Here is a 23,559-nt window from a genome sequence, read left to right on the forward strand (position 1 = left end):
ATTGCTACTTAGAAAATGAAACAGCGTGTGATGTTGTATTCATCCATCTTATACCTCCATTATTGTACATAACTGAGTAAATTAATACTGTGAATGATTAAGAACTTCTAACATTCACCAAATGACTTTTGTCAATATTTTGCACGCGTGCAGGTCTTCTTTAGAACTCCTAAATTAAGTGGGGATAAAATCCATGCATACTAGGCAGCCTGCAGGCTTCTGCTACTTAATGTAGGTTAATGAGGGAAGGAGGAATAAGGCTCCCCGCACTTTTAGTTAAGTGCTTTAATATTTCTTTTATAAGACAGCCTCTCCTTAGCACTGCAGTGTGGTTTGGGGAAAATAAAAGCAGGCTGTACAATAGATTAAACTCAGTTGTATATGTAAGATATAGAGACAGTCACACTTCCAGCAGGTGGGGCAAATTATTTCAGAGCGCCCTGTTATTAGGATCAATAGCTTCAGCTTGTTTGTAAAAGACAGCTTGGTAGGGAACTGCTGTGAATACTGTTCATCTCTAAACTTGTTCACAATTACATTTTTTTGCTTCATTAGAAAAATAATAATAATAATTAAAAATCCATCCCTTATCCCAGTGGATTTGACCAGTTATAAATCTGGTTTTATTCTGGATTTCACAATGTTCTTTTGTTTGTTCTTTTAGTCAGAAAATCATGTTGCTTAAGCGATTGATCTGCTATTGTATGGGAGTGAATTATTGCTTACCTCATTATAGAATGAAAATGTTGTGCTTTTGGTATGCAGTTCTTAGGGCACTATGCAAGATTTTGATTATTGTTCTATTCTGATCCTATATTATTTATTCTGAATAATGAGAGATTTACCTTCTGGATTAGTTTACAATACTATGAAGGACATTTTCCAAGCCATTTTATGTATACTTCTTGCTGTGACCAGCAAGAAAATTTATTTTGAAATTTATAAAGCAGTATCTAAAATGTTAAAACTAGTTCAGTTACATTTGTTCAAAGTTCAATTGTAAGAGACTGAAAATAGCAAGTAGGTTTATGAGTAGGAAAAAAAAAAAAAAAAGAAGCCCAGATAGCTTAGGGATCGCTCTACTGCTCTCCCAGCGGCGGCTGCGGTGCCTTCTGGCTGTGGGGCTGTCAGCATGCAAGCAGCAGAGCAGGGCTTGGTGGCGGCTGTGCACCAGCTGCCAGCCCTTTGTAGAAGGGGGAGCAGGAGGGAAAGATTTTACCGCTGCTTGTGAAGTTCTGCTGAAAGCAAGCCCTGTTATCCTCAAGATGGGAGCAGCTGCTGATTCCTGCTATAATATTTGATCCTCTCTCTGTCCCTCATAGTACATCTAAAAGGAAAGAAACAGCACAGGCTTTAGCTGAAATAGAACCGTATGCGGCTGAGTTATTCTGACTTTATACCTTCACTGAAAGAATCTCTTCTATACACCTGCAGATCGCAGTAAACTTAATATACCTCTCTCCATTATTTGTATGTTGTAGAACTAGCCAATGTGTTGGAAAATCTCCTACAGGAAAACACTGGCAGATAGCAGTCACAAAGATCTCAGTTCCTCTCACTAAGCTAATAATTAATACACTGAAAATGCAGTGTATTTTACATCAAAACCCACATTTAAACATTAAACAAAATCCCATTTTAGGAACTATTTTATTAATGAATAATAAAAATAAATTCCTCCATTAATTATATTCCAACTGTCTTGTATAATTTAAATGGACTACTATTAGAAGGTCTTGTTCCTCCTTTCACTCAGTTCAGGGAGTGGTGAGGATTCAGCACTTTCTCAGTTCTTGGTTGGTGATATATGTATGTATCAACACATATAAAGAAATGACTTTTAAATGTACAGCAATCAACTAATATATTCACTTTTACAATTAAGAAAACATAAGACAGTATCTGACATTGTACTCCAGTATATATGAAGTACATATAGAAATTATATATATGTAGAAATATATAATATGAAGTATGTATGGAATTTATGGCTTTTGCTGTGTTGAAACTATTCTCTTCTAGAAAAAGAATTATTATTTGTAGACAGAAAAACATTTATTCAAAAAATAAGCAAGAGTGATCAAACTAGACAACTAAAGAAGAAATACTTGAAACTTCTAGGATTTTCTTGCTTATTTCCACCTGTAGACATTTTAAGTATTTTATTATTAGAACTCAGTAGAGTCAATGCCTCTGTTATGCTCTCATTCTTCTAAACCTTTAGTTTAGATAAGCTGCATTACATATATCTTGTTCTGATTGTGTTTTTTTAAATGTCAGATTTTTCATCCATTATATCATACACTTGCATTTTCAAGTTGAATTATTGATGGAATACATTTATCAGTAATGGTAGGAGTAGAATTTAATTACAACACTTAGCATTAAATGCATAGACAAGAGAACCATGAGGATTTCCAAGTGTCAGTTGACATGTCTCGTATAGCAATCTTTAGTAGTTTTGCTTTTAGAGAAGACATTTCTGTCAGTCTAATTTCAACATCAGTGAAATATACCAAAAGATGCTTTGGCATAAGATCCTAGCAATAATTTTCTGAACCTTGGAAAAGATATTATACTGGGCCTTGAAAATGTTTGAGTGCAAAAGAGGAAGAGGATTTTTGGCATCTGAAAGTAAGAAGGTAAACTGACGATTTAAGCATTGCTCACGGGCAAGTAACTGAAGGAGAAAACTTGCATGAGCATAGAGTTCAAGTTCTGTCAGTATAAGGAAAGGGCTGGAGGAATAACAGAAATTTGAAATCAACTTTGGATTTGATGAACCTGTTGGGGCCATTCCAATTAGGGTTATTCTAATGATTTTGTTTTTTGTATTCTAACTGCTAATAAATATTGAATTTTAAGGTATTGAAAAATGCGTATGTATTATTTGTATAAATTGCAAATAACTATTTCCAGAAATTATGTTGCAGTTACAATTGTTCCAGTATTGCAGTTAATGTTCATAATTTACCTGTGCTAAGTGATTCTGGAAAAAAAGTATTGTCTGAAGTGCTGAGACTGGGCACCAGTAAGCGGCCATTAGTTTGGCTTTCAGAATGCAGGCATCCATGAAAATTGAAATAGAAATTAACAGAGATTGGAAGCTTAATGTTAGGTGTTAAAACTTCAGTATTTTTTGTGAATATCATCTAAAAATTATTCCAAATTCACGAATTTCCTGAATTCATCAATAAAGGCGCATGAGCTAAAGCTCTCCAAATTGTTATAGTTCTGAGGAATAAAAAAAAAGGTACATCAGATTTCCATTTACTTTGAAATAGACTTATCTAAGTTACACTTTTGAAAGTGTTAATGTATTTGAGAGATATATTAAATAGGAAATTTCTTTTTCTAACTGTATTTTATATCTCTTGAACAGAATTGGGAGTGAGGATTGAAAATAAAAGCAAATGCGGCCAATTATTCCTTTATGGAGTTAGCAGGAAGGGTAAATGCAGATCTCTCTACAAACAGCCAGTAAAGGTATGGGTTTTCATGTGAATCAATCTGGCTGGAAACTGAAGGAGTTATTCAACAAATGGATCAGTGGGACTGACTGACTGAATGCCTGTGAAAAGAGAAATTATACAGTAATTGCAGGAAAAAGGAATGAATTTCATGGCTTTTAGGATCTGAATTTCCATACATTTCAGGGAGCTGACTTGTGTGTATTTGTGTATGTTTAGACTTCAAGGACAAATGCTGTAAGACAGGAGCTCTAAAACAGCCATGTTTCCCTTTCAGAAGAATTTTGCAGACTACTCATATCTGTAGTTCTGTGTAAGCATGACAAAAGAACAGTAAAGAGGGTTTATTCATAACTGTTGTTTTTCTTTGCTTAAAAGCTACTTATAGGCTGCACTAGCAACAGTTCTGGATGTTAACCACATTTTATTGTTGTCTAGCACGCCACATTAGAGAACATTTCAACTTTGAGAGAAAAACATAACTATAATTCTCTACTAGTCACACAGTACAGGCTTCTCTGACAGGTAAAACAGGCTCACTGTAACTGAGGGTATGTTATGTGGAACCAAAGGTGAGGCATATCACAGTGAAAGTACACTGCATCTAGAAATAAAAACACTGGTTGAAAGTCATTGCTCTGTTCTTCTTTAAGGTATTTCAGCTGAAAAGACTAAAGACAACATGGAAGAATATGAGACTTACTTGAAAATGAACTAAAACCTTTAAAATACTGTTTGCAAATATAAAATAGAGGAAGGGAAGGTGGGTGAGTGATAGGAAAGATAGGAAAAGAGCAAGAATTATGTCAGGTGGGAATAGTCACCTCTAGGATCCATGGTGTCCTGTTGTATGCTGTTCCAATGGTCCAAGGCTGATGCAGGAGCAACGGTGCAAGGATAAGTGGTGGCAGAATTTGCTGGCCTTAGTCAGGAAGAGCAGGTTAGCAGTAGGCAACTGACAGCGGGTCCAGGAGAGACAAGCAAGTTTCAGATAGCTGGCCCAGGCAAATCAGGCAGCAGGCAAGTGTCATAAGCCCAGGTACTCAGCCTGGCTTCGTAGGGATAGCGATCAGCTCCCTGATCATCTTTGTGGCCCTCCTCCGGACTCTCTCAAGCAGCTCCACATCTTTGCTGTATTGGGGGCCCTGGACCTCCCGAAGTAATCTCTTACACCATGTTTTTATATTCTGTTAGACCTCACAGAAGTAGTGAAGCATGAATTCTTTACAGCTCTGACAGTAAGCATGTTTCTGCTGTGGAAAGTTACCTGTTTCACTTAAAAATCATTGTCTCTTATCCTCCTGCCTCTCATGTCTGTGAAGATATAGTGACTGAAATTGCCATCAAATCACATAATTAAAACTGTGCATACCAACTGCAGTATGAAAAGGGTAGTAACTAGAAAGAATCAATTATCAATATCAAATGTGATCTAGGTGCAAACAGAAGTGTAAATTGAATGAAGCAAGTGCAAATAGCTGTTTAATGTTTGAAATTATTTGGAAGTATTAAGTGAAAAGCTTGCATACACTGTAGCTTTGATAAAATATTTAACTATAACTGAGAATAGTCAGTTGTTTAAAAATCTTTTCCAGGGTGTAGAATCGTAGAATGACTAATCGTAAAATCATAGAATGCTTTGGGTTCAAAGGGACTTTTAAAGATCATCTAGTTCCAGTCCCCCTACCACAGACATAGGCACCATGTTTTTATAATAACATATAATGTTAAAATTATTTTGGTGAAGACATACATTTCAATTAGGAAAGGAAGTTTCACTAAGCAGCTCTGCTACTTACAGAGTTTTGTTATAAATATCTCCCCCTTCATTTTTTAATGTTCAACTTAAAGATAAATGCATACTAATAAAATTTACTTTTTGTTCATGTTCCATGGTCCTCAGAAAGTGAAGAAATAAACCTAGGCACCAAGTTTCATTGTGAAATGTTATGGCTGAGTTTTCCTTGTGATGTTCTAGTTAGAGGACTGAAGATACCTTTATGAAATAAAAATGAAAAAATTACTTACAAAGTCACTGCAGAGTTACCTGCACTAATCTCTCCAATAATACACTAAAATATTTCTTGAACTTAAACATTCTGCAGGTGTTTTGTAAATTAAAAGAATGTTGTGAATGACTATTTATAGAGGCTGAAATGGATGGAAGTGCTAGTAAAATAAAATGTTTTATCTGACTTAGTACAAAGAATTGCAGATGCTGCTTTTTTCTTCATGTGAAATGTCAGTGGTGGTTGAGGTGCTCGTCTGTCCTCTCCCAGTATATTTTGCTGAATTAAATTCTCTTTACAGTGTGTTGTCAATCTTCTTGTTATCAGTAGTTTAATGATCTGCAAACCAGTTTATAGTATCCTGCAAATCAATTTATTTTGCCACAGTTTACAGGATATTGATTCTTGCTAGTCCCAGGAAATTGTACCTCATGTGTAACAGTTTCTTACAGTGCTGTACTGGTATACCTGCAGTGTTTTAGCAGGAAAAATGACCTTTAAAGGACTTATCCTTCTCATCATAGCAAGCAGTGAGGTTCAGGCCTTGATGATTTGGCCTTGGTAAGCCCATGCTGTCTGTTCCCAGTAGTCGTCTTGTCTTTCATGACTTAGGAAATTGCCTCTAAGATTGTTTGCTCTGTAGCCTTGCCAAAGACGATGTTAAGGCTGAGTGCCTTTTTCCAGACACCAGGGGTCTCTGCTGACTGCCACGACCTCTCAGAAAATGGAAGAGAGCCATCTTGCAATGACATCATCCGCTTCCTTCCACACCTATGGATAGATGTCATCTCATTCCACAGACTTGCATATGTCCAAGTGGTTTGACTCTGCAAACTGAGCTAGGAGGGATCTGAAAGGTGGGAAAACAAGGCTCAACACTGAATAATAAGGCAAACTGAGTATCTCAACTTTGTTTTGCACTAGGTCAAGCTGACCAGTGGGCCCCTGCAATATTTGTTTTGCTAACAGTTGTAGCATACAAAACCTTTCTTGTTGTCCTTTGCATATTTTGGTAGTTTCAATTCCAGCTTTGCTTTTCCAGATTCTTCTGATCTCATATTCCTTCCAAGCAGCCTGTCTCTGCTTCCACCTCTGCACTTTTCCTTTCCTGAGCACTGAGAATGCTGTCTTTTAAGATTAGTTAGTTCTATTCAGCCCTTTTTCCCTCAAGAGAATTTTTTAATGGGGCTCTGCCAAGAAGATCCCCGATGGGGTTAAAATCTGTCTCTCCAAGTTCGGAGTTGCTGTTTATCTTGCTTCGTTTAGGGTCTTAAACTCCACAGTCTCCTAGTCATTGCAGCTAAGGCTGCCCTTGACCTTTACATTATCCAACAGTCTTCCCTTGGTGGTGTGTTGCACAGCATCTCTCCTAGCTGATTAACTAGTTGCCTGCATCAAGAGATTGTCTAGAAATCTCCTGGATTTCATCCAGCCAATTACCTTTACAGCAGATACTGAGTTGGTTAAAATCACTTATGAGTGTCAGGGCCTGTTAGTCAGCTGTCTAAAGGTTTCATCTGCTGAAAGCTAACAGGATATCCCAGAGGTATTGCTCTTTGCATTCTGTTTGCACAAGCATTGGCTATGGGACAGCTGTTGGAGTTTGGCTTTGGGGCGAAGTGATTCTATATCTAGTCCAGTGAAGCAAACCTTGCAAGTGGATATACTTTTCTGAAAATTGTCACTTCTCATTCCCTAGTTTTCAATGAACATAACTTTCTCATGGCAGTGGTTATACACTGTTCTAAGAGATCTTTTCATTCTTCATCAAAAATAGATAAAATTTCCAAATACAGAATTGTTAATATTTTTCATGAGAGTCTCTTCAATAGACGATGATGCCTTCTCTTTGCTTGTTGTAAGGTACTTCTAATTAAAAGAGTAGTGAATTATGTAGAAGATGAGGCCATAAAAAAGGGAAGAAGCAATCAGGGAGTTTAATATGTGAAACATTACAAAACAGTAGTAGAAAGAAGAAAAATGTTTATTGGAATCCTCTGTATAACTGAATCCTGGCAAATTGCAGAGAATGCATTAGACAGACAAATATCCAGAGACAGAAGTTGCATAATCCATGAGGACAGGCTAATGAGCATATTAAAATTTTTGATCATCTTTTACTGCCTTTAAAAAAAGAAAAAGATGTACACTTGTCCAGCTCAGGTTTTAAATTTGAAGCCCTTGGTTCTGAAGCTTAGGCAGCCAAAGCTCAGTGGAACTGAGGAAATCCAGTTGATACTAGCAAGAATTAATGAAGGTTGCCAGTCAACTGGGCTGCAGAACTGCCTGTGTAGATGCTTACGGCATGGTTAGATCTCAAACCTTTTAACATTCTGAAATTAATATGAATTCAAGTGGAGAACTGTATGTACGCAGGGGAACAAGCTACAGCTGAAAGGATTTTGTCAGCCAAAGGGCTTTCCTGTTTCTTAGGAAAAAGCAAGTATTAGACATTCAGAGTGAAAGATAAAATACAGTTTCAATTTCTTTCCTTCTTTTTTTTTTTTCTTTGCTAGGATTGGGTGATGAGCCCTCCTCTGCTTTAGGACAAATAGCAATCTAGGAAGACAATTCTGGAGGTCAAATGGATAAGCTGCTTTTATAAGTGTGGTAGAGGGATTATAAGCAAAGCTTCTGTTCTATGAAAGGAAATTATGTATTGTTAAAAATAATGTAAAACTCCTTATAGGTAAAACCCCAGGGGTAGATTTAGTTAATAGCTATTATGTGAGGGTATGGAGCCATTTGTGATTCAAGTAGCATGTTTGATTGGTTTTATAAAAACTGGAGTCTGCAAAACAAATTATATGCTTTCTCTCATTAACTCTTTCCATTTTTATGGACACAAAACACTGTTTCAATAATTTAACTACTGAACTGTTTCCTTTAAAAAGCTTCCTTTGTAGCAGCATAAACGTATGTCCAATAAGAAGGCAAATTGTCGCTAGGTCCATTGAATAATGGAATGTATTACTTTGCTACGCAGCTTTATTTGGGATCTTAGGAAGATAAATAAGTGTGAACCTCAGGAAGAATAAAGTATAATTTTTTTCTGCAATATCTGTATGCTTACTATAATTATCGTAGAAAGCTAAATGTGGAAACCACTAGCTTTGGTTTATTTGATCTTTCTTGAATCTTAAAGATGATCCAGTTCTGGGTACAGTTACCACTTATAATATAAATTTTGGAAGCATGGGTAAATGCCTTTGCTCTCTCCCTGCCCTTTTTTCTTTTTCTTCGCACAGTATAGAGACTTTAATATCCTTTCTAGTGATCAGATGCCTTGCATCAGTGCGGCATCAGAGAAAATACAACACTTCAACCTATTTGCACAAATTTTCTTAATTATGTGCTGAACATAACTCCTAAGTGGAGTCAGGCAGGTTTAATATCAGTGTCTCAGGGATGTGTAAATAGCTGCATGATGCTGTAGGAGGAGCAAAACCATGCACAGGGGCAGGTTAGGGCAAATGGAATGAGGGAGTGATTTAGAAATTGAGAAGGTGAACAAAACAGGGGTGGGGATTGGAGGTAATCCTCTAAAGCTGTGTCTGCTCTTTTTATAGAGTGATAATCCTGTCTGTAAAATGGAGGAAATTGTCTGATCAATTTTGAGTTTCCTGAACTTTACAGATAAAGGCCTGTATTTCATAACAGAAATGTAAAATCTATATACATCTAAAATTATGAGCACATTTTTTTTACACCAGTGATTATCAATTGGTATTGTTTGAAGTTTTTGGTTTCTTCTACAATGCTGAATATATAGCGTACGTATATCAGTGTTTTATTGCTATTTGTTCTTCACCTCTTCTCGGAATTTTTGAAGACATTTGTTGAATGTTTGACTATAGTGATTCTAAACACAAATTTGTAAATGGCTTTCTGAAAAGACATGAAAAGATAAAATTCAGCATAACTTTAAAGGAGGGCTACATTGGTGTAGCGTGTAATTTATGCCGATATCATTGGTGTTCACAATTTAAACATATTATTTGCTGTTGAAATCAGTGTCCAAAAAATTAAAATTCAGTCTATTTTAGAAAACATAAATGGCATTTGTAGTCTTCAGAGATACTCATATTCAGTTCACATATTCAGTGAGATATTAGCCAAGCAAAATAACAAAATTCACTTACTCCATGCTGTGTGTTTTATCTAGGTTTGTATTGTTTTACTGACTTTTTTTTGGCAGGATGGATAAGTTGTTGTTATTTCTTTAAATTTATAACACTCTCATAAAGTTGTTTAAGCAAGTAATTGTATTTTCTGTGGTTCTAGAAGTGAGGCTTATTCTTACTTGTAAAAAATTCAAAATATTATAGTTCTATGACAACAAAACAACTAAATTTCTTTTGTGTCACATGTGTGGAAAAGAAAGTTTTTAATTATTTTAGAGCAGATAGATGTACTGATTCAGGAGTCAGTGTAAATACTGGGAAGTACAAAGCTAATCTCATAAGCGTTTGAATTTGTTCATGAATATATGTGTGTGTTGAATACTGATCCTGTAGAAACACAAAATGTGGAAGTGAAAGGGAAGGAAAATGAAAAGAAGGAAAAGAGGAAGAAAATAAAAGACATTATGGAAGGAAGAGAAAGAGGGAGGGAGGGAGGAAGGGAAAGAAAGAAGAAGACTCCTTGATTTTTTTCACAGAAAACTATGTGAATTCCTAACTTTCAGAAAACTACTTTTGTCTTAAGCAAGACCAAAGATTTGCTTGAGAACATGTTTCTTTGCTGCTAGGTATTTTCCAAGTGCCATCAACTTCAGAGCCTTTCCTTTCGGGCATTGATCCTAGTTGACTGGTTATCATATACCTTTATGTTTGGTTTTACGTATTGTTAGCATTAGTCTTTGAAGGAATAAAACTAATACCATTTTTTTTTATTCTTACGTGTTGATCTGATAGATGTAAAAGAGTATCCTTTATCTTTGCTACTGTTAGTAGAATAAGAATACAGTGTTTATAGACAAAAAATGTATCCTTTTATTTATCTCTCTCAAAATTTAATTTACAGATTTTAGTTATGCTCACTATTATGGTGATTCTTACCTGAAATTTCAAGGCTTGCATTTAAACATGCAAAACTTCATCCACTTGGAATTTAAGACCTATAAACCTGATGGACTACTCCTATATATTGAAGAGAGCTCGGAAACAATAGGACAGTTTTTAATTCAGCTTTTTATCAGACATGGCATCTTACAGGTAAGGCATCAAAATATTCTGCTAAAGGGGAAGAAAGTAAAAGTTGGGATCTATAATAATTTTAATATATATTTTCTGTTTTTTTACTGTAGAGGATTGTATGTGCTGTAGAGGTTATTGAGATTCTTTAGTATTTTAAGGAAAATATTTGTCAAACTTTTCATAGAATGATGTCTCATGGGATGTGAGTATATGTCTCATAAGAGGTAGTTCTTGGTTAAACTGAATAGTAGTTACAAGGGGAAAGTCTCTCAGAAAATATCACATTTAAAGACAAAAAAAGAACACAATCAGATTTTTCTAGATATTCCTTCTTACGTGCAAAGACTAAACCTCTTTAATCTCCTCATGTGTTCATTAAAATTGTTGTGAAGAAAAAGGCTGTGGAACTGAATGACTTTTGTCATTAAAAAAATTTACTGTGTAAGGGAAGAGAACAAATCTTTCTTACTACATGGGTATGAGTAGAAACCTTTTACTCAATTTGTTGTGTTAATTGAAGTTCCAAAGTATCCAAAAAAACTATTTGCTTGACTTGTGTGAACAAAGTAGATTAAAATACATTTGTGTATACACAGTAAGGAATGAAGTCTATGCTATCTTTACCTTTGGCAAATCATTCTTCTTTTCTGAGGAAGACATAATTTTGTATTTGTGAAGAGATGTAAGAAGATTTAAGATATTAGAAGAATGGTTTCTTTTTTCATAATGGATCTTCCTTTTTACTGTTAAAAACTTCCAAAAGCTATTATATTCTTCTGCAAAGATAGAGAAATGAGTGTTCTGCAAGAATAGTGAAATGAATATTCGTATTCTATTGATTTTCATGTTTTAAAGAACTTGATTATAAAAAGGTATATAAACTGCAGATAAAAGGGAAAATAATAAAAAATAACCTTTTACTTTATTTTATTATATTGTTATTTACTGTGTTTTATTTTATAGTGATTATCTTAATCTGGAATAAACAAGGGTAGTTTGGACAGGATATTATTCAAGATTTAGAAAATGCGGATGGATTTAAGTCTATCTTACTTGTTCATAGTAAAGTAATGATGCAGAAAAATATTTTCCTAACATATCGTAAGCACCATAAAATATGAAAGTGCTTTAATTGACAAAAATCTATTCAGAGTTCCCAGTGTGCCATGTTAAAACTAATTGAATTCACTTAATCATTCACAAAATGTTCAATTAAACGTAGATTTAAAGCCCAATGAACAAGAGGTTCTAAGCCCACAATCAAGCTACAATTACAAGTAGACAAACCATGAAATCAAGTGCTTGTTCACATTAGTATAGGAAATTAAATGGTGTTCCTAAATGCTCAAGCTTGCATGCTACATTACGTGTTTGGAACTATAAGGAGGCCATAAAATGATAAGTAAAATTTACTCATGGTCAACTGTGTTGCAGATGGTCAACTTCTTTGCAAATCAGGTTCATGATAATATAATAATACAATCTGATTGTACAGTACACAAAGATAAAAGCATTTTCATGCAGGCTAGCAAACGTTTTCATGTGCTTATATATATTTTATATGGTAGACTCCTGATCTAGATCTTTAAAGCATTAGTTTTTCTTGATTCGCATGACGTCCTTCAGGTTTTCATGAGACCATTTCTTATTTTTAAATAAAAGTTTCTAAGCCACTAGATCTTTAGATAGTACAAATAATGTAATAAAAGCATTTTTTCCCACTCTGTAGTACCAATTTGTATGTGGTAGAGCAACTCAAATCAAAAACATCACAACTCCTGCTAGAGTGGATGATGGACAATGGTATAAAGTGCAGATTAGGTAAGTTATATTTCATTGTTGTCTGTGTTTATAATTGCCTCAGAGATTGTCTAAGTTGGACAGTGACATTTTATCCCATTAGCTATGAGTGTATCTGAATGTGTGCAGTGAAATTATTTTCTGGCAGTGTGGAATGCAACTCTTCCTTGGAAAGAATATTTCAAATAGTTGGACAGTGCTAGTTACATCACTGATGTGCTGAAAGGAAATATATTTATTTTCATCACTGTCGTGTGCCAAAGCTAAAATTACAAATCAAGCAGAAAAGCTACTGTGCAGTAAGTCCAAGATGCTTAATAAAGGAAAAATCAGGAAAAATCTGAATTTGCAACAACGAAAATGTAACTATTAGAAACATTTGATGTAGTAATTCTTGAAAAACAGGGCTGCATTAATTACCATAGTGTAAATGTACCTATTTTGTAATTATTATCTTTTATTCTCCGACTTCCCTGAGAAGGAAAGAACTTGATAATTCAAACTAAAATGCATATCAATAGCCTGGGGTAAAAACATTCCCATTTCTATTTTCAGTGTGTCTAAAAAGGTATTTCATTTGCAGAGAATGATGAATATTAAGGAGTGTTCAGGTAAGATGAGGCAAACTGATTTTTGCTGTTGAAAGAGAAGGAGAATGCATAACATTAATAGGATTCATAATATGCATTGAGTAGTTGTTGATGATCAGTCCAGCCTCTGTAATGGACTAGAAATAGATTTTGAAATTTTCTTAGGATTTAAAATCTTAATGGTACAAATGTCAGAAGGATTTGGTTAGAAGCTGCATCATCTTGATTTCATAAAGTGCATCTTCACATGTGCTTGAGTTAAGCAAAAGTATATTCCGTACTGAAAAGTACCCATTGCTTTATATCCTTTCTGTTAACAAAAATGTGTTGACAACTAGATTTAATATAATCATTCTTGAAATGTTCACTATTTTGTTTCATGAAATTAACATTTAGTTTAATCAACTGTGGTATAATAAGGCAGAATAAAAATTAAAACAACTGTGGTGAAACATTGCAGTTGCTTATTCAGTGGCCGTGTAGAGCTTTGCAAATATGATTTAATCATCACAGAACTGACTTTCAGTGAGATAAGTAAGTTTGGAATAACAGTATCTGGGGAGTTGGCAAAGCCAGGACGGGAATGCAGGATTTGGTGAATACTATACCACACTGTATATGCACAGGGTAGGATATTCTTTGTTTTGCAGATGTTAAGAATTATGAACGAACATCATGGGTAATTTAAAAAAAAAAAAAAGCATAATGATGGTAATGTACTATTTCAGTGAAATAAATTTTTCATTCTTCTTAAGTATCACTAATTGTTTGGAGCACCTTTGATGTGGAGCTGTGATAGAAAGATTTTTGACAAATTCGCTAAATGCATCACATTTCAGTTACTGAATGTAAGCCATTTGCAAACAGCATGCTGCCTCTATATTGTCAAATTTAACAAAACGAATAGAAGTAGGATTGTGTAATACAAGTTGAAGCATGATGAAAATTAGTGATGATATCTTCCTTTTCTGCTTACAGAAAAGTATTTTACATCATAGACCAAGAAAAGGACAAATTTCCTACCGAGATCATTACTTTTGTTCACACCAGTAATGTTACACCTTTTAATGTTTGTAAATAAACATGCATATTACTGTCAGGCACTGCTCTCTATCCAGTCCTTGTAGTTCACCAAAACGTTCATACTGAAAGTAAAATAGCAGCATTTCTGAAATAAATTTCTCACGATGATGGAATATTGTGTCTCAACTGTAACAACTGAAAAAAACTGGATGCAGTAACAGGACAGGATCTTCATCACAGATCTTGGAAAGATTGATAATTTCAGATAGGATATTGCCCCAAATTAGTTTGTGGTTTTGGCTGCAAAATGGAGCATGTGCCTCAGAGCAGTGCCCAAGAACCCTGTATTTATATGCAAGATAGCGTGGTTGTTTACTAAGTCTTATTTTTAATGAAAATCATTGTGCCTATTTTACACACGTCTGATTGTCTGGATTTTGTTACAAGTGAATTGATAACGCAATATTGAAAGTCTGGGTATGGACAATATCGCACAGGGATTAGATTTTTGCAGGCCTTATAGAGGGAAGAAAATGTTAAAAAGACTCGAGCATTGGAAAGTTTACATGTTTGTTCTAATGCTCCATTGGAACAACAACCATTTCCATACCGATAATAATAGCATCATAAAATCCTTGGTTAAATTAAATTTACTTTTTATCTCAGATCACAGTTGGCAATGACTTTAACAAAGCTAGCAGTTTATGAATTGATTATGCAGTAGATGTCACCAATAAAACTTCTTTTCTTTAAAATGAATCTATCAAATTTGTATTTCTTTTTTTAATTGACCCTGACCATTAAGATTAGAAAACTGGTCTAGGTGCTGCATCAGCCTAGACATCATATGAAAAGGGTGCATTTTTCTCATGAAGTTCGTAATTTGAAATTTTCACTAATTATCTGTAGGGCTTTGGGGGATTGATTATCTTGGTTTTGAGATGAAGATGTTTTCTTATTCTTCTAGTCAGTAAAAGGTCTTTCTAATCATGCCATAATGCAACATATGCTCTCTCTGGAGCTTGTACTTTACTTGTTTGTTGATAGCTTTTGTGAAGGCCTGAAATAACCCATATGGTGCAAAATATGCTGTATTTGTTATACTTCAGAATATACAACAAAGCCCAGATTTTCCCTAGGGCTTCTGAGCTGGTGAAATATGTGGATAATAAATAAAACTTGTAGAAAAAAACTGCAGAAAGTGATAGAGATATCTCTTTCATAGTATGTTGATCTGTGGATACCTCTTGGATGTGTTTTTTTTTAAATTATTTTTATAGTAAATTCCTACTTTTTTATTATCTCAAAGATGCCAATATTTTACCTTGATTCTAACATAACAATATATAGGTGAAGAGATCATCCAATGGCTGTTTCATGTACATGTAAATGCAGTATACTTAATGGAAACGTACTTAATTGGCCACCTCTTCAACTGACTGATAAGTGTAAGCTATAATTTATTAACAGCAATGGCTGTTAATACTAGAAGTGTGCTAATGCTGTAAGGCATACGTTTCTACATACTGTGTTCAATTTTGGGCCTCTCCCTTCAAGGAGGATGTTGAGGCCCTGAGTATGTCTAGACCAATGAAGGCCTTATGAGGTGCAGCTGTGGGATCTGGGACTGTTTAGTCTGGAGAAGAGGATGCACAGGGGAGACCTTATCACTCTCTCTGTCTGAAGGAAGATTGTAGTGAGCTGAGTGTTAGCCTCTTCTCTCGTGTAGTTAGTGATAGGACTAGAGGGAATGGCTTCAATTTGCACCAGGGGAGATTCAGGCTGGAAATTAGAAAGTACTTCCTCTCCGAAAGAATGGTCAGGCACTGGAATGGGCTGCCCAGGGAGGTGGTGGATTCACTGACTCTGAAGATGCTCAAGGAACGTTTAGTCATTGTGTTGAGGGACGTGGTTTAGTGAGAACTATTGGTGATAGGCGGACAGTTTGACTGGATGGTCTTGTAGGTCTCTTTTAACCTTGGTGATTCATGATTCTTGGTATAAGATAATCTCATGCTCTTCATTTTCTGGGCCTCCATAGAAGCCATCAGTGGACTTGCATTAGCTGCAAGACAGTTAATGAAACACAGAGTTAAGCTTTATTTGTATTTATTACAGACACAAAAGGTTTAAGAACTTTTTGGACCTCTGAGAGGGTACTAAAATACTTCTGGTCTTGGATTTGAAGGCCCTCCTAAAGTACTTAAAGAAAAACTAGGGTATATGAAATATGACATATTTCTAATTTTATCCCAGCTCACTGATCTTACTTGGGAAAAATCTAGTGTATTATATTTAGTCCAGTTTGAGTGTGATTTATTACCTGGTAATAGAATGAGATTTAATGTTTCCTAAATTTCACTGTTTCTTGATGCCTAATGAGATAACATCTGCTCCCTGTTGTACAGTATTCATTACAAAGAGGCTAAATCAATGGGAAGGAAAAAAAGAAAGCTGAATTGAGAGTATAGTTAAGATCACAGAATCACAGAATGGCCTGGGTTGGAAGGGACCTCGAGGATCATGAATCTCCAATCCCCCTGCCACATGCAAGGCCACCAACCTCCCCATTTAATACTAGACCAAGTTGCCCAGGGCTCCATCCAATTTGGCCTTGAACACCTCTAGGAATGGGGCATCCACAACCTCCCTGGGAGATGTAGATGGAGAGACAAACAAATTTTTGAAATGTCAATAGCTAGATCAAAATCTGAGTTTATAAGGTGAAAAATATGAACATAGTGATCACAGTTGGATAGCTTAAGTTGGAAGGATCATAAAGATCATACAGTTCCAACCCCTCTGCCATGGCTAGGGTTGCCACCCACTAGATCAGACTGCCCAGGACCCCATCCAACCTGGCCTTGAATGCCTCCAGGGATGGTGCATCCACAGCTTCTCTGAGCAGTCTGTTCCAGCATTTCATAACTCTCTGTAAATAATTTCTTTCTAACATCTAATCTAAATCTCCCCTTTATTTAAAGCCATTCCCCTAGTCCTATCACTATCAGGCAAAGTTTGTTTGAACCAAGAGAATCAAAGAAGATTCTGATTTATGAACTGTGAGATTGGAAACAACTATGAATCAGAAACCTCTAAACAAGGAAAGTTTTGAAATATTAGTAGTCGGAATATCTGTTTATGTATTTTTCCAGTTCATTCTACATACCTGAGCAGTATATTAAGTGAATTAATTTAATTTTAATCCTTTCACAGATAAGGAGAAGGGAAGTTGGGCAAATAACATTCCCTCTTGTGACTAATTTTATTCATTACTTTATCTCATAAATACTAGATAATTTAAATGTAGCTTAAAGTACCTTTCTACTTGGAGGTGATGGTGCTTCTTAAGAATAAATGTTCAATCAAAAACATTTATACTCCTTTTTTGGCCGAGAACCTAATCCTCCTGTTTTAATAACTTAGAGCACTACAGAAATAATGATTTTTAGATGCTGGAGATTAGCTACAATGTATATACAAATACAAAATCTCACTAAAAACATCAGAACAATTAAAGAATAAGAAACTTAGATAAGCAAAGTGGTCTATGCATAGGTTGAATGCTGAGAATGTACTGATGATTTATGTTGCTGAAGAAATATTAAGGAAAGCAATAGGTGTACAGTGAAATTTTACCTGTCCAGTTTGCTGTGTAAGCATTGTTGGTTTTTTTTTTTGCTGAAGATTACTTTTTAGTACAAATTCCAGAAATTAGAGTTTTTGTACATTGTATCAAATAACTTATCTTCTATTAATCTCTGGTGTTTTAAAAGTACTAGTTTTTAGGATTTGGGATTTTTTGTTTTGTTTTTATTTTCTGTTGTTTGCTTTTCTCTTTTAGTGGAGCTACTTTACTAAAGCTGTCATTTTTTCTTTGAAGTTTCATTATCATTAAAAACAAAACTGTATTTTTATTTGTAGGTTCTGAAACTAATTTTCTTTTCCTTACTTTATTACTACTGTTCTTTTCAGAAGAAAAAGAAACAACATACCCTCTCTTATTACTTCATAGCACTAAATTCTCTGTATTTCAGAGATACTTTCTGAACAATTTATTTATTTGCCAGAGGCTTATCCTGAGGACATATCCTTAAGTTGTTCTCTGCTTAAGCACATTTAAATCCTATTCCATTGGATGTGATCAATACAGTAACTCAACTCCATTCTTCATGCTATTAATTTCCCAGACTGCTCATTCTCAGAAAAGCCCAAATTGATAATCAAATTGATAATTTTCAAAATAAAGTAATTTTGACATTGATTGACATCTTTTATACATTTGAAATAACTTATAAAAATAATATACTAGTATCCTTTTTTTGAATAATTCTAGTTATTTAGAAAGCATGCATAATACATAGGCTCAGTAGCTTTTTATATACTTAAAAGTGCTCTTCCCTTTGTCTTCCTAAACAAATGCAATGATTTTAAGTTCTCATTTTTTTTACATATGGTGCCAATATATTTTATATAATATGTAGTCGTGTACACACACACACACACACACACACACACACACACAATACTATGAGGGTAGTGAGACACAGCAACAGGATGCTCGGTGAGGTTGTGAATGCCCCTTTCTGGAAGCGTTCAAGACCAGCTGGATAGGTCTTTGAGCAACCTGGTCTAAAGGGATGTATCTCTGCCTATAGCAGGGAGCTGGAAGTAGGTATCTTAAAGGTCCCTTGCAACCCAAATCATTCTATGATTCTATGTACATATTATGAAAATAAGAGCATATACATCAGATATCACAAAGGGAACTTAAAAAAAAAAAAATGCAAAACAAACAAACAAATAAAAAACAGTGTAACATTTAAAGATAATTAATAAAACTTTTCCCCTCCATGGATAAACATTTGAATACAGAATATGATATCACAGGCTACTGTTTTTACCTAAGATAAGATGTCTAACATTTCTTGGATTTGGAGTTGTAGGCTAGAAGGGGTCACTCATTTGACCACCAAGGAGCTACATTTCGATCTCATCTATGTCAGAATTTTGTTCAGAATTTTGTTCAGAAAGTAGACTTCATTTAAATCAAACTCCTCCAGTTCTTAAATATCTTCCTAAGATACATCTCGCTATGGTGATCTCTACCTAAAACCATGGATCCCTAAAACCAAGTACATAAAACTACTACTGAGGAATTTATATATCCAAATGATTCCAGCTGGCAAGCCCCATCCAATACTTCTCTGAAAGACTGGAAAGAAGATGTATAAGTATTCCCTTTGGGCCCTGCTAACCCCATGTCTCTTAGTCATGTATCATCAACTGTGCACAGTGGCAGACACCTCCAATTCACTCTTACTTAAGTGTTTTTTGTTTTTTTTTTTAACCTGCTAGGTATTTTTTTCCCTACAAATCTCAAGTTTTGCTACTTGAGTGATAGCACGGAGTGTGGAGAAACAAAATTAATTAGCCAGTTCCATACTGCGAGAAAAGTGCTGTTAGGCCCTGCGTATTGTATCCAGAAATATGCCATAGAAGTTTTATAAAAATCATTGTACTGAGGAGGCAGCATGAGTATTTGAGACGTGATGCTAGCCATCTTTTTCTCCCTGAAAAAATAGAGGAATACAGAGAAAGTTGGACAAGCAATCTATCTGGCTTGTTTATTCAGACAATGCTGTGAGAATACTATACACTGGAACACTTCTACTTAGTGAGAAGGGAGCTGTCTTTCTACTTTATCCTGCACAATGTACTTTCAGTTGAAGTCATCTGGAGGGAGGGAGATTGCTCCTCTTCTGAAAGCAAATAAGCTTTGTTTCCCTGAAGGACAGAATGGAGCTTGTGGAGTCTGCAGCAACAGACTGGGAGAATACTGAAAAAAAACTCAGGATCTGATGTAGGAAGCAAATGCTAAGATGACCCTTGTGAGATCGTTAAAGAAAAGTTTGTTCAGCACCAACAACATGTAGCAAAGAATTTGTTCAAGTCAGAGAATAAATTTACTTTCAAACCCTTTATTTAATCTATCACACTTAGTTCTACATTTTCATTATTGAAAATGTTACCTTTTCAAAATCTGGTTATTTTATGCTCTAAACAAAGCACATCTTTAAAGAGTGAGCTCCTTTTATGTCTTTTTGGATGTGACTTCAGTGAAAGACAGACAATGCCAACCCCCACTAGACAGACTTCTGGCCTCAGGGAGACTTGTTTTTTTCCATGTTTAAGCTGCTCTGTTCTTTCTCTCTTCTTTCTTTCCTAGCTATGTAACCAAAGCTCATATAGAGAACTGATCCAGTTAAAAATAGATACTATTTCTGTTTTCATTTGTTTTCAGCTGAGTGATTTCCTTAATACAAATTGCTTGCAAAGAAGAGAGAAGGAATATATGAATGCCCATGGAATAAAGGCTAGAACTTAGCTTTTGCCTGAACTGCCAGTCAGAATATACCTGGACTGGAAGTGCCAGTGAGATGACCCAGGTTCCACCACATCTACAATGCATGTTCCCAGCCCTTTCAGCATTTTTCCAAAATGCTAGGTTAAATCTTATCTTGTTATAATGAGCAGCTTAACTTTCACAGCCAAGCTTTCTTTAAGGAAAAAATATCATGCTGTTATGCTGCTAATGTTACATAGATATACTCGTTCAGAATATAATTTATTTCTGAATTACTGGACCTCTCAGAATGTCCTTTCCCATTCCGAAGTCTCTACAACAAGTGCTTTATTTGTTCAACAAAAGCTCAGATTTTGCAGACAAAGAAGGAATAGTGGAAATGGAGAAATGATAACAGAGGAAACTGGAATAAGTATATTCAGATCTTGTCAGTTTCTGAAAAAATTAGAATACTGAAAGTAGACTTTCTCCTTGCATACACATCTTAGAAAATTTGCACTGATCAATTTTTCAGAAAAAAAAAAAATGTTGAAAATAACACTGGTACAATGATGACAAACCTAACGTTCGTAAAGAATAATGGGAAGTGTTTTTATTCAAAATATTTCATTTAACGTGCTTTTGTTTTAATTTGTTTGTTATTAACGAGACTGTCAGTTTCTTACTCAGTCTTTTATAGTAGAATCATAGAATCGTTAAGTTTGGAAAAGACCACCATCTAGTCAAACTGTCAACCCGCCACCAGTATTGCCGATTAAACCCTTAGTGCTAAATCTGCACATTTCTTGAACATCTGACTGGTCAATTCATTCCAGTACCTGACTACTCTTTCAGAGATGAAATTTTTCAATATCCAACCTGAACCTCCTCTGGTGCATCTTGAGGCCATTCCCTCTTATCCTATCACAAGTTCTGCAGGAGAAGAGGCTGACCCCCACCTCACTACAACCTCCTTTCAGGTAGTTGTAGAAGGCAGTAAGGTCTCCCCTGAGCCTCCTCTACTCCAAACTTTATAATCCCAGTTCCCTCAGCTGCTCCTTATAAGACTTCTGCTCCAGGTCTCCTCACAAGCTTCGCTGACCTTTTCTGAATGCGCTCCAGGGCCTCAATGTCTTTGTGAGTGAGAGGCCCATAACTGAACTCAGTACTAAGGCTGCAGCCTCACCAGAACTGAGTACAGGGGGATGAAATACTAAATGTATGGTAACTGTAACAACAGCTTTTGTGTAGCTGACTTTTAAGTTTTGGCAGTAGAAGCTTTTGTCTTCTTAGTGTTAAAAAATACATTTGTTTATAGTTAAATATTTTTATTTTATTTTGCATCAATATAATGCAATATAACATTAAAAAAAAAAAACAGGCTTATCTGGAATGAAAAACTATCTGAAAATCAAAGCTGAATATTTTACATGATTTTTTTATTCCACACGTACAGGTCCACGCAGAATAAGCAACTGCATTTCTAATAATTCAATTGAATGCAATGGATTTAATTATAACAAATTATTCCTAATAACAGTTAATAACAAGTTAACACAGCCAATTAGTTTGATACAACCTGTTGTTTTGTAACCTGCAAGACAAAAGCTCATTTAATCATACTTCATCTTAGTTACAAATCATATAATACAGCTTTGCACAACTCTGCCATCAAGAAAACATTCAGAAGTTAAAGTTTAGGACCATCAAAGAGATCAAATCATACAAGACAGAAATAGTCACAGATTGAAATAGATATATATTTTTTTCTAGCTAAGTCTATAGTGGTAAATAAAATCATCTGAAAGCAATCCTCAGGACTTGAGACCAACTGACAGGCCTCAGACCACGTCTATATAAGACTTCTTGTAGAACATATAGGCAACATTTGAAATACAGTGATTCCTGAGCTACACTAAGCAGTGAGCTTTTTTAGTCTCAGAATTGGAGGTGACAGCTAGAGGAGTGGCAGCATTTACAGGAAAAGTGATAAGTTGGTAAAAAATGAGACTAATTGAGTGTCAGGACCTGAGCTCATATTGCAGACTTTTAGTTTAGTAATAAATAAATAAATGTTTTAAAATAAATTAATAAAAGTGAAAAGAATAAGGGAACTATGTTTATGTATTTGTTCATTGCTTAGAATATGAGGGAAGAACAAGCCACCAAACCCACCCCAAACCTTGCCCTCTTCCCCACTGTTAGAGCAATTTACTTGATGCTTTATCTTTAGTTTCTTTGTCCTTTCTTATTTACTTAGTCCATTCTACAAGTCCAGATTAAGAAATCAGCCCCAGGTCCAGGAAATAAGTCTCCTGTCAGAGGGAACAAGAAAAATATATGTTGTTGACTCATTGTTTCATCTGCGACATTAGAGCATGTTACCCTGATGCCTCAGAAGGGAACAATCAGGGCCAACAGATGTGAGGAGTCTGAAATGATGCATCTCACTGCACAGGGAAAATGTAATGATTCTGAGAATAACTGATGCTTCCTATCTAAATAAATTTACTGGGGGTAATGTGAGTGTAATGGTATGTGGAAAGAGAGTGACAGCTCCTGCAAAGTTATCTGGTCAAGGATCTTTTTCAATACCACAAGAGATAAGAAGAGAGGGACAAGGACCTAAAGCTGACCTACAAGTAATAAAGAAGGCAGCGATAGAAGCCAAACCTGACCACTCATCCTAATTGATGAGGGTATGTGAGAGCTTGGGAATGTTCATTCCAGCAAGGTTAACTGGTCAGGGACATTGTCAGCTGGGAGTCTGCAGCAAAAGGAAGAAGCCAGAAACTAAATATGCCAAGACATAGACCTAACACAGCAAGCTTGGAGGCAATGATGAGAAACAAACTTCCAAAACTTGCCAATTGATGGACACATCAGGAAACTGTAGGTGCCACTTCCAGGAAGATCTCTCTGGGATTTATAGCTCATGAGATTCTGAACACAGCGGACTGGGAGAAATGTCAGCTACTGGAGAGGATGGGTGTCTTTAACCCGAGCCGTGGGGTGAGGGGGGGAGGGCTGTGGTAGTGCCTGATGCAGGCTGCTGCAGGGAGACCTATGGAATGCTGGGGGGAAACAGGAGTTTGCTTTGATTTTTTTTCAGAATAGCAAATC

General features: G+C 35.5%; 1 protein-coding gene across 1 annotated transcript in view; it reads left to right on the forward strand.

The window, feature by feature from the left end:
- EYS (EGF-like photoreceptor maintenance factor) overlaps window positions 1–23,559 on the forward strand; it is a 765,389-nt gene that overhangs the window by 482,289 nt on the left and 259,541 nt on the right. The window contains exons 32-33 of the mRNA XM_085217834.1: window positions 10,505–10,695; window positions 12,407–12,498. Of these exons, the coding sequence (XP_085073960.1) occupies window positions 10,505–10,695; window positions 12,407–12,498 (283 nt within the window). The remainder of the gene's footprint in view (window positions 1–10,504; window positions 10,696–12,406; window positions 12,499–23,559) is intronic.

This window comes from Meleagris gallopavo, chromosome 2 (assembly GCF_905368555.1).
Source record: "Meleagris gallopavo chromosome 2, MGAL_WU_HG_1.1, whole genome shotgun sequence".
NCBI lineage: Eukaryota > Metazoa > Chordata > Aves > Galliformes > Phasianidae > Meleagris > Meleagris gallopavo.